The sequence below is a fragment of the Trichomonas vaginalis genome, chromosome VI, assembly GCF_026262505.1.
Source record: "Trichomonas vaginalis G3 chromosome VI, whole genome shotgun sequence".
Classification (NCBI taxonomy): Eukaryota; Parabasalia; order Trichomonadida; family Trichomonadidae; genus Trichomonas; species Trichomonas vaginalis.
In genome coordinates this window covers 12,210,558-12,226,718 of record NC_067208.1, presented here as the reverse complement: position 1 = coordinate 12,226,718, position 16,161 = coordinate 12,210,558, and the positions used below count along the sequence as shown (strand labels likewise).

Genomic DNA, 16,161 nt, shown 5'->3' with positions numbered 1-16,161 from the left:
CGAATATGCTAAAGAAGTTGAAAATGACGACTAAGCAATTCTATACCATGCGTAAACTGTCATGTAAGGTGGCATGTATTCTTTACTTTGTCCCGTTGTTTGCGTATATCCTGAAACGAAATGTGTATGGTTTCCTTCTCCCTGCGTGTCATCCCAGTAACAATTTATAGCAAACTTAACGTCGTCTTTAACATCATATCCTTTACCTTTTGTCATTCCTGACCAATCCCAATATCTATGCTTATGCCAACCTGCTTGAGATGTACTTAAATCTATGTAGTGACTGTGTGCAGGTAAATTTTCACCTGAAATCGTTTTACTTCCACCTGTTTCCTTTGAAGAGTTTGCACAATACAAAAACCTGTCGACTATTTGTTCCCATGCACCAACACCAAACATTACTTGAGGACCTCTTGCTTCCATAGATGTATAAATAGAACCTACTGGGTTCATTAAATCAAACATATGAGATATTATAGGATTGTCTCTTTTGAACTTAAAATATAGTGCAACTATTTCAGGTTTCTTCTGGTTTGTGTCAGAATATTTTTTATAATATAATCTTATGTTTTCAGGGTAGGTAAAATCTTGACTATAATATTTATTTCTGTCATCTGTATAATAATATACTATTCTCGTTTTTTCTATTGCATTATATCTTTTATATCTATAATAATCTAAATATAATGTTAGCTTTTGTTCATCTACATGTGGTGTTCTGTCGTCATCTCCATAGTCATAATAATGTGGTGCTGGAGCTGGGTCAGGCAATGTCATATCTGCCATTTCATAAACTCTTAAATATTTCTTTTGTTCGTCTCCATATAAGTTTAAGTAGCAGTTGTTGTCTAATGGAACTTTAACTTGTGTACCATCATTTTTTTATAGCTTACATACATTTCATTGTTATTTTTCGGAATGAGTTTACACCGTGTACCATTTTTTAAGGACTGTACAAACTGCCATCTAAAATATTTATTTTCTTCATTGACAGAAAAGTCACCAACAATAGTTTCAATATTTTTTGTTGTTCCTATCAAACTTTGGTATATTTCATTGACATATGTTTTATCTGCTTTCTTTTCAAGGCTAACGTTTAAGTCTGTTATTTCAGATATAGAATGTGTATGTCCAACGTCACTTTTCCTGTTTAAGGTTTCTTGTAAGTTTGTAATATTTGCAATGGTATGTGTATGTCCAACGTCACTTTTCCTGTTTAAGGTTTCTTGTAAGTTTGTAATATTTGCAATGGTATGTGTATGAGTCTTATCTGCTTTTGTCTCTAATGTTTCCTTAAGACTTGGTATTTGGTTAATATAATGTATATGAGTCTTTTTAGAATATTCGTTTTCAGCTCTTGTCACTTCACTTGACATTTTATTGTCAACATATGTTTTGTCTGCTAGTTCAGGATGAGTATGTTCTTTTGTTGCATAAGCATTGTTAGCTCTTTCTTCTTCTTTTGCTATTGCATCGTCTACATATTCTTTGTCAGCTTTGTTGTCAACATCTGCTTTCAAAAGAAGTTCATTTATAGGTTTCTCGTTTAAAGTTCCTTTTGTTGGATTTATACAGACAGTATTGTTCTTATTGTCTTGAAATAGAAACTCATCTGTTATAGGGTTTATTGTCAGTTTTAAGTCACCCCCTTTCAATGACTCAGATATCTTAGAATAGTTTGAAAAGTTTGTTGTGTTCTTATTTAGAGCTTGCATAATGAGTTGTCGGTTGTGTTGTATTTCTCTCATAGACGCTGTTTCATTTGACATTTTTATTATAGATAAAATATGCTTCCAATAGAAAAAGAAAATTCAAGAGTTGCTACAACTAAACCATTAGATGAACTTTTTACTAATGTAGGTCAAAAGTTTGAGACAGAGACCGTAAAGCATGAAGGCTATCGTTTTGACTACCCATTAAGATGGTTAAGAGACCCATCTGTCACAAAAGCTATTGGCTTTCGTAGAATGAAGTTCATTTCAGAAGCCATACATGGTTTCCCATTTACGGTCGGTTTTGAAGTTCGATACTATAACAAAGAAAAACGTATGTATGAGAAATTTGAACAGGGAAAACTTTTACAAGTTAATTTGCTTATAAACTTAGAAACAACTCTTCAAGCTTTTCAAGAAAAAATAAATGATATCTATATTGAATATGCAAACCAGTTTAACATTGACGAAGGAGAATACCATCTCGATATTATTTATGACAGGAAAAACGCAACTGTTAAAATCAATAAAATAGAAGACCTTGAAGAAAACGTTTATATTTCTACAAAATATAACAACTTGGCATGGTATAGATTTATGAGGATGTTAAATCAGCCTGCAGCATATCCAGTACACCCGGACTATTATGAAGTCGAAAACCCTAATGGAACATATGAAAATGTTTTCGACCCAGATGCTATTATTGTTCATGCTTCATTTTCTGGCGCCCAAAACTCTTTCTTATGCTTGGCAAATGACTTTTACGAAAAACCTACAAAGTTATACGAACCACCAAGTGGAAGTATTTCAGACTTTCAAGTATGGTTACTACAGATGGAAGAAAAAGAATAATTCCATTATACCATGCGTTTTACTTAGAACTTAGTTTCATATACAACTACTATCGAACGGTAAAAATATAATTTTTTAATACGGTTGAGGTGTTGGATTTGGTTGCCAACTAGACTGTGGTGCAGGTTCAGGCTGTTGTATAACAGGAGCTTGTTCTTCTGGTTCAGGGTCTTTAGGTATAATACCAACAAACTGACCTACTCTTTTACCAATATTTTTGACACCGTTCCATACTCCTCTTCCGACAGATTTTATTCCATTCCATATACCTCTTCCAACATTTCGAAAGAAGTTTCCTATCTTACTGAAGAAACCCATTTTACTATATGTAAAATCTAATGTCCGCCTAGTCTCTTACGTTTCCTGTTGAGTTCCATAGCATTCTTTAACTGGAGCTCATACATTCTGTTTCTCCTCTGGTAGAAAACATATTCTGGGTCAACTCCTGTGTTCGCGTCATCTGCATAAAGTTGTTTATATCCCACTTCAGGGTTTGTATAAAACTCTTTCCATCTCATATTTGCATACCATGGTGGCAAACCTAACGCAGCGTCATTTGACATGGCAGTTTGCATTTGTACATCTGTTGGCACTTGACCATAGTTTGCCATTGCAGTTTGTATTCTAACTTCATTTGGAATATTCTCTGGGTTTGGTTGTCCAGGTTGCTGTGCATTCGCTAAGTTCTGTGCGTCCATTTAATATTAGATAAAAATATCTCTTACGAGTACATATACTGAACATTTACAGGCATTGGTTCATCTTCATATTCTCTGTACTTTTCTGCCACGTCAAATAAATAAATGACACAATGGAAAAAACCTAAAACAAGTAGTCCTATTTCAAACCACATTTACTTACTAATAAAATTTCTTTATTGTGACACTTTCTCCAGTTTATGGGACCTCTCTCATATTCTATCTTGTCATATCTAAACTCATAGTCGTTTATATCTTCTAGCCATTTCATGACACTTTCCAAACCACTTTTATCGGATGTAAAGTAAAAGCATGGATGGTTATGTATAACGTCTAAAGTTTCTAAAGAGTCTCTCAAAGTCCAGTCTACTTGGTATTGAAAATCCCATGTGTTATAGAACGGCGGGTCCACTATAAAGAAAACATTTTCCTTGTCTTTATATTTTTCATACAACTATGTCCAACGACATCTCACAAACTCTATACCCTCAATATATTTTTCTATGTCCTCTTTGAAAACATTTGTATAGTTAAGATATAAAACTTTTGACATAAGTGTTTCAATGTCATGAACTCTTATAGAACCACTATATAATAGTCTAGCAGATATACTATCCCAGTCTATATATTCTGCTTTTTTCAAAACCTCTCTCACAATATTTTTCTTATCTAATGGTATACGTTCCATCTTACCTATAGGTATCTTTTCTTTTAACTCTTTCAATATATTGTTTGTGTCTGGAATATGTTTGAGACGGTCCATATAGTTGTCGAAGTCATTGCATATAATCTTTGAGTCTGGGAATATTGTATGACATAAATGGGATATATAGAAACTTCCACCGAACAAATCTACAAATGTTAGACCATTCGGTAGTTTCTTAAGTTCTCTCAATATAATATCTTTACATCTACTCTTATTTCCAAAGAACGGTAACGGTGGTTTTGTAAAATTCATTTATATATAATAATAAAAATGTTTTTACCCGAAAAGTGACAGAAAAGTGACAAAACATGAAAACATATATAATTTGTGAAAAGCGACACATTATATAATGTTTTCGACCCAGAAGAAGGCTTCTTCCCAGAAGCAATGGAGGAGGAAATACAAGACTCTATCCAAGAAGAGTCCTCCGAATTCACACCAGAAGACTAACAATTTTCCGAATAAAAACTTCATTTATACTAAACATCTTCGGGGCTAGAGGGCGCAACGCGCCTGGAAGCCCCACTCACCTGACCTAAAACGCTTATTTTTCCGAATAAATTTCAATATCAGAATAAATTAATTAAAAATTAATAAAAATTAAAACAACTATTTAAGTAATGCATTGAAGGATATAGATTATTTTGCTTACATTATGATATTTATAGAATAATCTTGATAAGTCTTTCCAAAATGATCTCTTTCATATGGATTAGCTCCAATTGAGATAAGATAATTAACAGTTCCATGATGGCCTTTAGATGATGCATAAATGAGCGGTGTTTTGCCATTAAGATCTTTTTCGTCTTTGTTGGATCCAATTGAAATAAGATATTTCACAACATCAACTTTTCCGTTTTCTGATGCATAAATGAGTGATGTCTTGCCTTCATTGTCTTTAACTTCTTTCTCTAAACCAATAGAAATAAGATATTTAACCATTTCAAGTTGTCCGTTCATTGATGCTAACATAAGAGCAGTATGTCCAAAATAACTCTTTGCATTAATGTTTGCGCCAATTGATATAAGATATTTAACAACATGAAGATGAACTCCAGACGATGACCACATAACAGATGTTAATCCATTGTTATCTTTCTCTTCTTTATCAACTCCAATTGATATTAGATATTCAACAACTTGAAGATGGCCTCCGGTTGATGATAAGATAAGAATCGTTTTACCATCACAATCTTTAACATTCTTATTTGCACCAATCGAGATGAGATATTTAACAATGTCAAAATGACTATTCCATGCTGCACAAATGAGTGGTGTATATCCATTATTATTCTCAACTTCGATGTTTGCTCCTACAGAGACAAGATATTTGACGATTTCAATCTGCCCGTTCCATGCTGCATCAATAAGAGGGATATGACCAATGTCACTCTTTGCATCTTTATTAGCACCAACTGAGATAAGATATTTTATAACTTCGAATTTGTTATTCATTGTCGCACAAATGAGAGCTGTGCTTCCATCATTGCTTTTAGCTTCTAGTTTTGCACCAGCAGAAATAAGATACTTTACTACTTCGAGTTTTCCATTTTCCGATGCAAAAATAAGTGCAGTTTTTCCATTTCTATCCATCGCTTCTATATTACAGCCAATCGAAATAAGATATTTAACCAAATCAAGATAACCACGTTTAGAAGAAATTTGTAGTGGTGTTTTGAAACTATCAAATTCCATAACACATTGTTCTTCTTTATCTGCCCCAATAGATATAAGATATTTAGCAACTTCTAAATGACCATTAAGCATCGCTACCCCGAGTGGAGATTTAGCACAATCTTTTGAATCTTTGTTTGCTCCATGTGAGATTAGATATTGAACGATTTCAAGATGGTCGCGTCTTGATGCAGAGAATAGGGCACTTGTTTTATTTTCATCAATAGCATTAATATAGGGTGTCCAAAGGTGTGTTTAGCACAACCCTGAATATTGCGAATAGAAATAAACAAGTTACATATATATAAAGTTTATTTAAATATAATCACCATTGGATTCAATCACGCGTTCGCAGCGATCGATCCAGGCTTGAAAGACACGCTTTAAATCATCATGAGAAAATTGCTCAAATTGCTCTCTTACAAAATTTTCAAGATCATCTGGACTCGCGAATTCGCGTCCTTCAGCTCTCTTTTTTAGCGTGCCGAATAAATAAAAGTCAGAGGGTGCAATATCAGGTGAATAAATTGGGTTTGGAACAACTTTGACATTGTTTTCCACCAAGTAATTCATTACCTTATGACTTTTGTGAACTCTTGAATTATCAAAATGAATTGCAAACTTTTGTTTTTGTTGTTTGGATTTCTCAAACTCATCAGAATTGATAATTTGAGTAAGAACATTGTCAATTAGATACTGAGCATTCATCGTATTAGGTTTTTGAAGAATATCAATTGCGATGATGCCATTCACGCCCCAAAAACCGACAACATCATCATTGGTGTGTCAATTTTTTTCTTCGGAATGTTTGCGGATTTTCATCCTTCGGGATCCACATGATTTTGGCTTCTGTTGCATATTGAAACCAAGACTCGTCCCCTGTTACTAAAAAGCGAAACTTCTTGGATTGATACGCACCCAATATAGAGAGGAGCTCTTTCGAAGATTGGACTCTAGATTTTTTTTGAACTGAATTAAGATTGTGCGGAACCCAACGTGTATACGCTAGTTTGTAGTTCAAATAATTGTGCAGATAATAACTGACTGTTGTACGTGGTATCTTTGTCATCTCCTCTATCCTTCTGAGTGATGCTTCTGGGTCTTCATCTAGCGCTTGAAGAATTGCTTTGATTTTTCTTTGATCCGGCGATTTTTTGTCAATTTTTATGATGGGCGCCTTTTTGTTCATGAAGTGATACATCCTAACATGATACGTTACAGTGGAATAGCTAGGAGCATCCATACCGAAGCATTTTACCAATGTCTCGTAGATTTTTTTACAGTCTTTGCATTTTTTTGCAAGAGCGAGGATGTTTTCTTTATGATTCATTAAAAAAAATGAAAAAAATCCCGCCAAAATTTCCCGCAAAACCGCCTCTTGTCTCAAAATTCATTTTATATCCCGGCATGGCGCCAAAATACAACATACTCATCATATACATATATTCATATTTTTTATTATATATTTATAATCAGCATATATCTCCTTTAATAGTCTCATATAGAGCGCTGTGCTAAACGCACCTTTGGACACCCTATATCTGAACCAATAGATATCAAATATTTAACGATCTCAAAATGTCCGTGTTCTGATGCTAGAATAAGTAGAGTTTTTTGATCTCTCCTATCTCTCGTTTCTTTATTTGCTCCTGCAGTAATTAAACACTTTACTACTTCAAGATGACCTTGTATTAATGCATAAATAAGGGGTGTGCCTTGGCTTTTATCTTTTGCTTCAACATTTGCCCCAACGGAAATAAGATATCTTACTACTTCAGGACGATTGTTCATTGATGCTACCATCAATGGTGTGAAATTATTTGAATATATTGCTTCTTTATCAGCTCCAACAGAAATAAGGTATCTCACAATTTCAAGATATCCTTTTTTAGAAGCAACAATTAAAGAAGACGATCCGATCTTAGCACCATTTGTGATAAGATATTTGACAATTTCGATATGATTTTTCTGAATAGCCTCAATGAGTGGAGTATTGTCAAAATAAGTTTTTGCTTCAACATTCGCTCCAACTGAGATAAGATACTTGACTACTTCTAGATGTCCTTCGCCAGCTGCAAAAATTAATGGTGTGTAGTTGCTTTTATTCCTTGCATCAATATTTGCACCAATTGAGCAAAGATATTTGACTATTTCAAGTTGTCCTTTAATAGATGCAGTCATGAGTGGAGTTAACGTAATTGAATTATTAAATTCTTTGTTGCAGCCGCATTCGATCAGAGATTTGACAAGTTTGAGATTTCCTTTTTCACATGCTTGATGAAGGACATTTTTTCCGGTATTAGACAAATCGGGAATTTCAGCAAGTCCTTCTTCGCATGCTTCTTTAATCATATCTTGCTTTCCTTGTTCCAGGAGTTCTTCTAGAAATTTGTAAATTTTATTGTTATTTTTAGTGCTTCTAAATATTTTAATTTTTGTTAAATCATAAATTGGTGTTAGAGATACATGTGGCTGAATTGAATTAAATGTTGGAATAGCTCCACTTGATTTATTTAATTTAAAAGATTGTCCAATATTTGAAGTATTTCGTGTTTTAAGATATGTGATGGTGCTATTTGAACTCAAAAAAGTAATAAGACTATCAATAAATTTAAGATTTAAAATATTTCGTAATGATTTGAGTATTGAGATAGCTTCTTGGTTATTATTCATAGAAACATTCACCTTTAATGCAATTATAGCTAGTTGTTCTGTAGGTGTTTCATTTTGCGATTGTTCAAGAAAAGAAATGTAGTCATCTGCTGTAAATGTAACGTAATCAAAGATTTTTTCGATTTCATCCATCTCAAAAAGACTAAATAACTTATTATCGATTAAATAATCCTTTACATGAGCTCCCATATACTCGTAATTTTGATAAAGTTCGTTTTCCATTATTTAAGGGTGCACCCGTATGTGCGTTTATTTGAGAGGAGGAGGATTACCCTCTCAATTTTGAGGGATTCGTTAGTTTATTTTCTCGATGAATATGCAATAAAATTTGATTTTTACCTTATCAATATACTTCATATAATATACACATGTTCATGTAAAAACTTTTTTCCAAAATCCTCAGGAATTAAGGGATTTTTGAATTTTAAGAATTTTTTTCGAATTTTTTCGAAAAAAAATATTTTCAGAACAGCCTTAACGGCTAAGATTTAGGAACAATGTTAAGTATCAAAAAGAAAGGAGGTCTGATATAGACAACATATATGAAGGTTGAAAAAATCTCTAATATTTGAGCCCAAAATTTCAAATTTTGATTTTTTGAAAAAAAGAGGCCACCCGTATGTACGTTTATTTGAGAGGAGGAGGATTATATTTTTGAAAGGGTGAAACATTATGAATATGTTAATTATATAATAATATGTATTATTATAAAAAAGAAAAAATAAAGCACGTTAAAATTTTTCTTTCTTGATTTTTTACAAAATCTACTTAGAATTATGCAAAATATGACTAAATAATTATAAATTTCAAGTTAAATTTTAATTTTGATAAATAATTTAAATTTCAAAATATCAAGTTCAGTTCGACTATGTATGTAGTAATTCCTCAATAAAGTGCCAAAACCCTATTAAAATATATGAACATTTTCAACATTTTAATGTTTTTATTTAAAAATTTGTTGGAATATGAGCTTCAAACAATTATTATGTAAATAAAAATAATTAAATATATGTATTTATTCGTATTACAACCGTAGTAAGTCGATTCTTCCTTTCTTCTACTGAGATTTGAATTTGATTTCGAATTGTAAAGAGATTCAAAGGGAAAATACTAGCGGATAAAATCTACCTCCATGAAAGGGTCATAATGGAGTCAAGTTGTATTTTTTGATATTTTTTGCTTTTCGAGCCTAAATAGGTAGCCAAGATAATGCCTAAAAATAAGGTTCTAAATTCTGAAGTTTGCATGATCCTCTCGTGTGCACCCTTAACGATAAAAAAAACTGAACATTAAGGGTGCACTTATGCTCCTATGACATGGCCTTCAATTCATATGTTTATTATATATATGAATTTATTAGACGCTTCACGCCAGTTGTCAAAATTAGAATTAAAGTCAGGTGCTCGTAAGTGCAGCCTTATTGATAAATTTAAAATGCGAATTAAAAGGCATACCTTCACTGAAAGTGAGAGAAAATTATCAAATATGAGAGCTCATATAAGTTACACATGCAATATGTAGTCTAGTTGCTTCTATTTTTGCTTAAATTTCTGATTTGAAGTCATAATTAAAGTTTGAATTTAAACGTGAAAAAATCACATTTTCCTACGAAAAGTTACCCTATCATTTTTCTACTTCATTATTGAGTGATACACTAACAAAAATTTGAATATGAAACTTTCCGTATGAAAATGAGCTTATCTATTTTTAATGTATGCAAAGATTTAATAATATATTTAAAGTTGTAAGTGCATATTAATTGACTTTAGCACTATTGTCTGATTTATATTCTCAAGATATTTAAGGCTGCACTTACGCCCATCTGACATTAATTCGAATTTTTGACAACTGGCGTGAAGCGACATTGAAAATCAACCTTAAATATCTGAATTGAAGGCCCTGTCATAGGGGCGTAAGTAATAAAAATTAATAATAATAATAAAAAAAAAACTAAAACAACTATTTAAGTAATTCAATGACATCTTTGTTCTTTGCAATGTCAATTGGTTTCTTTCCACTGTTATTTTCGATATCTTTGCTGCACCCTGACTTCAAAAGAATTTCGACAATTTTAGAAAATCCAATCTTTGATGCAATGAAAAGAGCAGTTTCTCCTTCTTTGTTTTTCTTGTCCAAGTAATAATATGGATTTGCCGTGAAAGAAGGCGAATTAAGAATTGCTTCAACACATTTAACATTTCCGATTTCAGATGCAAGCATAAGAGGAGTTTTTCCATTGATAGAAAAATTCGGATCTAAAACAGGAGAAAAAGAAATAGAAGAAACAAGGAAACTGTTTCGTGATTCAATGGCCGACATAATTGGAACATTTCCATCTTCCGAAATCGCGCAAGGAAGAACTTCAAGGAACGAAAGAAGCTGTTTAACCATTCCGACATCTCCATTGGTAACAGCAATCTGAAGAGGCATCAAACCACGTGGTCCGAATGCTGTTGGAGAAACTCCGAAATGATAAATCAATCCGATGACAGAATTGATGTGTCCTGATGTAACAGAGTTGATATATTCTGTCTCTAGGTTGTCGCCAGCAAGAACTGAGATCTGTGCTGAGAATCTGTTGAAGATTTCAATGTTTCCACATGAAATTGACGTTTTTAACGTTTCTAAAGTTTGAATCTTCTTGATTCCAAGCGACAAAGTGATCTTTTCATAGAGAAGAGTGTTATGGAACTCTATTGCCGTCTTTAAGGACCCGTTTTGGATGATTTTCAGTGGAATTATTTGTTCAATAATTTCGGAACTTCCGCCTCTGATCGCGTAATCGGAATAATTACGTACTCCTGTGGCACTCAACATTGGTTTGAGCGTTAAAATGTATTTGGTACTCTCGATACAATTGTAATAAAGTGAATATGCCAAAGGTGTCACTTTTTGTGAAAAACCACGAATTCTGTCGAAAATGGAGATATTTATGAAGGAATCGATGTTTTCGTGGTTCAGAACTTGATCGGACTCGAGTTTTCCGTTGATTATTGAGGCCATAATGGTGTTTGGTGCGTATCCGAACTTTAATAAGGATTTTAATTGCGACCAATTATCGGCTTTCATTACGTTGAGGATGGAAAGGAATTCTTTGATCGCGCCTTCGCCGTGGCCGCTGCCGAAGTAAACTTTGAAGGCAGAAATGCAGTCGTCAAAGAATTTTTTGTTGATTTGCTCGATTTCTGGGGCAAAGAACATTACAGAGTAGAAGCTTGATATCCATGAATACCTTATATCAAGATTCTCGACGTAACTTACAATTTCTTTTGGATCTATCGCTTCATTTTCCAAAAGTGCACGTAAGAAGTGCAATCTGTGCAGAATACTGCTGTTGTATGTCGATAGGTCTTTGGGATACATGAATCCGTACTCTATTAGCGATTTTACAATATGAGAATTATCATTTGTTTTTCTCTTGAGAATTTCGGTCATTAACTTCAATATTGAGTCATACCTTGAATGATCAAACTCGATTATGTGGTAAATTTCATGAACAAATGCTGATTCGAGTCCGAAAAATTTACAAAACGGAGATCCGTATAAAAGTTGCGTAATCTGAGGAATTGGAGTAGTATTTACGACCTTAAGTAGTTCTTGGAGCTTCTGGTTGAGAATTAAACAGTTTACATTGAGAGATTTGTTGTCTGAAATATCTAAAATTCCTCCGAAGCAAAAAGTGCCATCGTTTACAACGTAAACCGATAATTTACGGAAAACTTTGATAATTTGTTGCTCAGGAGACATACAAATTCTGATATTTTTATTATCTTCAGAAGTTTTAGGCATTTTCACGCAACTACAGATGTTTAGAGTGATGATGCCTCTGTAGCCTTTGTTTACGCATATAGGAAGTATGTATTTCGAAACGTTTTCTTTTTTCGGAAAAATTGTCGCGACATTCGTGAATCCTGTTGGTCCGTAATGAGTTGCTTTGATGTCCAGCTCGAACCCTGTCTCTTCTATAGTTCCGTAGCCTGGAAGAGCCAAGACAACTCCTTTTTCTATGTCATATGAATAAAAACGAAGATTTACTGATTGATTTTGTGAAATTGGTGGAGAATATGAAAGGTATGTAACATAAGACTGGTCAGTCTCCGATTTCTTTTCTTCTGTTATTGCGTTGTTGTCGAATTTGATTGTTATTGTAATTTTCGAAACACGATTTGCATTTTTTGTAATAAGAGGATATTCAATTGATTGTCCGAACTTAGACGGATCTATTTCTATTTCAGCATATCCTAAAAAGTCGTTAGAAGACAAAGTATCGTGATCCCAAACATCAACTCTTAATTTTGAGATCCTAGCGAAGGATATATGAAATGGAATTTGGCAGTTCTCATCCCATACAGGATTTAAGTTTCTTTCTATGATTTTTGTTTCTCCAAACTGATAAAAATAACTACCAACAACGCCATAAAGCATGCAAAACGGATCTGAATAACCATTTGAATCTGCTACTGGGAGCCCAGTTGCTTTCTGAACATAGGCTGTCAGCATTTTATTTTTATGTTGTCACTTTTTTAATTGTCACATTTCTATCAATTCAAACTGATAATACTTTTACTTGTCACTTTTCTGTCACTTTTCAGGTAAAAACATTTTTATTATTATATATAAATGAATTTTACAAAACCACCGTTACCGTTCTTTGGAAATAAGAGTAGATGTAAAGATATTATATTGAGAGAACTTAAGAAACTACCGAATGGTCTAACATTTGTAGATTTGTTCGGTGGAAGTTTCTATATATCCCATTTATGTCATACAGTATTCCCAGACTCAAAGATTATATGCAATGACTTCGACAACTATATGGACCGTCTCAAACATATTCCAGACACAAACAATATATTGAAAGAGTTAAAAGAAAAGATACCTATAGGCAAGATGGAACGTATACCATTAGATAAGAAAAATATTGTGAGAGAGGTTTTGAAAAAAGCAGAATATATAGACTGGGATAGTATATCTGCTAGACTATTATATAGTGGTTCTATAAGAGTTCATGACATTGAAACACTTATGTCAAAAGTTTTATATCTTAACTATACAAATGTTTTCAAAGAGGACATAGAAAAATATATTGAGGGTATAGAGTTTGTGAGATGTCATTGGACAGAGTTGTATGAAAAATATAAAGACAAGGAAAATATTTTCTTTATAGTGGACCCGCCGTTCTATAACACATGGGATTTTCAATACCAAGTAGACTGGACTTTGAGAGACTCTTTAGAAACTTTAGACGTTATACATAACCATCCATGCTTTTACTTTACATCCGATAAAAGTGGTTTGGAAACCGTTATGAGATGGTTAGAGGACATACATGACTATGTGTTTAAATATGACAAGATAGAATATGAGAGAGGTCCTATAAACCGGAGAAAGTGTCACAATAAAGAAATTTTATTAGTAAGTAAATGTGGTTTGAAATAGGACTACTTGTTTTAGGTTTTTTCCATTGTGTCATTTATTTATTTGACGTGGCAGAAAAGTACAGAGAATATGAAGATGAACCAATGCCTGCAAATGTTCAGTATATGTACTCGTAAGAGATATTTTTATCTAATATTAAATGGACGCACAGAACTTAGCGAATGCACAGCAACCTGGACAACCAAACCCAGAGAATATTCCAAATGAAGTTAGAATACAAACTGCAATGGCAAACTATGGTCAAGTGCCAACAGATGTACAAATGCAAACTGCCATGTCAAATGACGCTGCGTTAGGTTTGCCACCATGGTATGCAAATATGAGATGGAAAGAGTTTTATACAAACCCCGAAGTGGGATATAAACAACTTTATGCAGATGACGCGAACACAGGAGTTGACCCAGAATATGTTTTCTACCAGAGGAGAAACAGAATGTATGAGCTCCAGTTAAAGAATGCTATGGAACTCAACAGGAAACGTAAGAGACTAGGCGGACATTAGATTTTTACATATAGTAAAATGGGTTTCTTCAGTAGTATTGGAAACTTCTTCAGAAGAGTTGGAAGAGGTATATGGAATGGAATAAAATCTGTCGGAAGAGGAATTTGGAACGGTGTCAAAAATATTGGTAAAAGAGTAGGTCAGTTCGTTGGTATTATACCTAAAGACCCTGAACCAGAAGAGCAAGCTCCTGTTATACAACAGCCTGAACCTGCACCACAGTCAAGTTGGCAACCAAATCCAACACCTCAACCGTATTAAAAAATTATATTTTTATCGTTCGATAGTAGTTGTATATGAAACTAAGTTCTAAGTAAAACGCATGGTATAATGGAATTATTCTTTTTCTTCCATCTGTTGTAAACCATACTTGAAAGTCTGAAATACTTCCACTCGGCGGTTCATATAACTTTGTAGGTTTTTCGTAAAAGTCATTCGTCAGGCATAAGAAAGAGTTTTGTGCACCAGAAAATGAAGCATGAACAATAATAGCATCTGGGTCGAAAACATTTTCATATGTTCCATTAGGGTTTTCGACTTCATAATAGTCCGGGTGTACTGGATATGCTGCAGGCTGATTTAACATCCTCATAAATCTATACCATGCCAAGTTGTTATATTTTGTAGAAATATAAACGTTTTCTCCAAGGTCTTCTATTTTATTGATTTTAACAGTTGCGTTTTTCCTGTCATAAATAATATCGAGATGGTATTCTCCTTCGTCAATGTTATACTGGTTTGCATATTCGATATAGATATCGTTTATTTTTTCTTGAAAAGCTTGAAGAGTTGTTTCTAAGTTTACAAGCAAACTAACTTGTAAAAGTTTTCCCTGTTCAAATTTCTCATACATACGTTTTTCTTTGTTATAGTATCGAACTTCAAAACCGACCGTAAATGGGAAACCATGTATGGCTTCTGAAATGAACTTCATTCTACGAAAGCCAATAGCTTTGTGACGGATGGGTCTCTTAACCATCTTAATGGGTAGTCAAAACGATAGCCTTCATGCTTTACGGTCTCTGTCTCAAACTTTTGACCTACATTAGTAAAAAGTTCATCTAATGGTTTAGTTGTAGCAACTCTTGAATTTTCTTTTTCTATTGGAAGCATATTTTATCTATAATAAAAATGTCAAATGAAACAGCGTCTATGAGAGAAATACAACACAACCGACAACTCATTATGCAAGCTCTAAATAAGAACACAACAAACTTTTCAAACTATTCTAAGATATCTGAGTCATTGAAAGAAGGAAACTTAAAACTGACATTAAACCCAATGACAGATGAGTTTCTGTTTCAAGACAATAAGAACCATACTGTCTGTATAAATCCAACAAAAGGAACTTTAAACGAGAAACCTATAAATGAACTTCTTTTGAAAGCAGATGTTGACAACAAAGCTGACAAAGAATATGTAGACGATGCAATAGCAAAAGAAGAAGAAAGACTAACAATGCTTATGCAACAAAAGAACATACTCATCCTGAACTAGCAGACAAAACATATGTTGACAATAAAATGTCAAGTGAAGTGACAAGAGCTGAAAACGAATATTCTAAAAAGACTCATATACATTATATTAACCAAATACCAAGTCTTAAGGAAACATTAGAGACAAAAGCAGATAAGACTCATACACATACCATTGCAATATTACAAACTTACAAGAAACCTTAAACAGGAAAAGTGACGTTGGACATACACATACCATTGCAAATATTACAAACTTACAAGAAACCTTAAACAGGAAAAGTGACGTTGGACATACACATACCATTGCAAATATTACAAACTTACAAGAAACCTTAAACAGGAAAAGTGACGTTGGACATACACATACCATTGCAAATATTACAAACTTACAAGAAACCTTAAACAGGAAAAGTGACGTTGGACATAC

The 16,161-nt window shown here is 33.3% G+C and overlaps 6 protein-coding genes and 3 pseudogenes across 9 annotated transcripts, besides 6 other annotated features; 3 read left to right on the top strand and 6 right to left on the bottom strand.

The window, feature by feature from the left end:
• Positions 1-1,337: part of a mobile genetic element that runs on past the window's edge.
• A 450-nt stretch (positions 1,338-1,787) lies between these two features.
• On the top strand, positions 1,788-2,635 carry TVAGG3_0851540 (annotated as a pseudogene). The gene has a single exon. A coding segment is annotated over exon 1 (848 nt).
• Positions 2,636-2,639: 4 nt separating this feature from the next.
• Positions 2,640-2,882, bottom strand: TVAGG3_0851530 (serine threonine-protein phosphatase family; the record flags this gene model as incomplete). Its single annotated transcript, XM_051249248.1, has 1 exon — positions 2,640-2,882. One exon carries the CDS (start codon positions 2,880-2,882, stop codon positions 2,640-2,642), a length of 243 nt encoding a protein of 80 aa, XP_051084723.1.
• Positions 2,883-2,899: 17 nt separating this feature from the next.
• TVAGG3_0851520 (uncharacterized protein) lies at positions 2,900-3,082 on the bottom strand (the record flags this gene model as incomplete). The annotated part of the gene is made up of 1 exon (XM_051249247.1): positions 2,900-3,082. The coding sequence occupies one exon, from the start codon at positions 3,080-3,082 to the stop codon at positions 2,900-2,902; it is 183 nt and encodes a 60-aa protein (XP_051084722.1).
• A 1,534-nt stretch (positions 3,083-4,616) lies between these two features.
• TVAGG3_0851510 (ankyrin repeat, PH and SEC7 domain containing protein SECG-related family) lies at positions 4,617-5,561 on the bottom strand (the record flags this gene model as incomplete). The annotated part of the gene is made up of 1 exon (XM_001297068.1): positions 4,617-5,561. One exon carries the CDS (start codon positions 5,559-5,561, stop codon positions 4,617-4,619), a length of 945 nt encoding a protein of 314 aa, XP_001297069.1.
• A 316-nt stretch (positions 5,562-5,877) lies between these two features.
• Positions 5,878-7,180: a mobile genetic element.
• Positions 5,958-7,084, bottom strand: TVAGG3_0851500 (annotated as a pseudogene). The gene has a single exon. A coding segment is annotated over exon 1 (1,127 nt).
• A 1,364-nt stretch (positions 7,181-8,544) lies between the features above and the next one.
• Positions 8,545-9,581: a mobile genetic element.
• Positions 9,582-9,605: 24 nt separating this feature from the next.
• Positions 9,606-9,735: a mobile genetic element.
• Positions 9,736-10,119: 384 nt separating this feature from the next.
• Positions 10,120-10,233: a mobile genetic element.
• Positions 10,234-10,274: 41 nt separating this feature from the next.
• Positions 10,275-12,815, bottom strand: TVAGG3_0851450 (guanyl-nucleotide exchange factor protein; the record flags this gene model as incomplete). Its single annotated transcript, XM_001313575.1, has 1 exon — positions 10,275-12,815. The coding sequence occupies one exon, from the start codon at positions 12,813-12,815 to the stop codon at positions 10,275-10,277; it is 2,541 nt and encodes an 846-aa protein (XP_001313576.1).
• A 1,078-nt stretch (positions 12,816-13,893) lies between these two features.
• TVAGG3_0851440 (uncharacterized protein) lies at positions 13,894-14,256 on the top strand (the record flags this gene model as incomplete). Its single annotated transcript, XM_001313574.1, has 1 exon — positions 13,894-14,256. One exon carries the CDS (start codon positions 13,894-13,896, stop codon positions 14,254-14,256), a length of 363 nt encoding a protein of 120 aa, XP_001313575.1.
• Positions 14,257-14,274: 18 nt separating this feature from the next.
• TVAGG3_0851430 (serine threonine-protein phosphatase family) lies at positions 14,275-14,517 on the top strand (the record flags this gene model as incomplete). The annotated part of the gene is made up of 1 exon (XM_051249246.1): positions 14,275-14,517. The coding sequence occupies one exon, from the start codon at positions 14,275-14,277 to the stop codon at positions 14,515-14,517; it is 243 nt and encodes an 80-aa protein (XP_051084721.1).
• A 4-nt stretch (positions 14,518-14,521) lies between these two features.
• TVAGG3_0851420 lies at positions 14,522-15,051 on the bottom strand (annotated as a pseudogene). Its single transcript has one exon. A coding segment is annotated over exon 1 (530 nt).
• Positions 15,052-15,821: 770 nt separating this feature from the next.
• Positions 15,822-16,161: part of a mobile genetic element that runs on past the window's edge.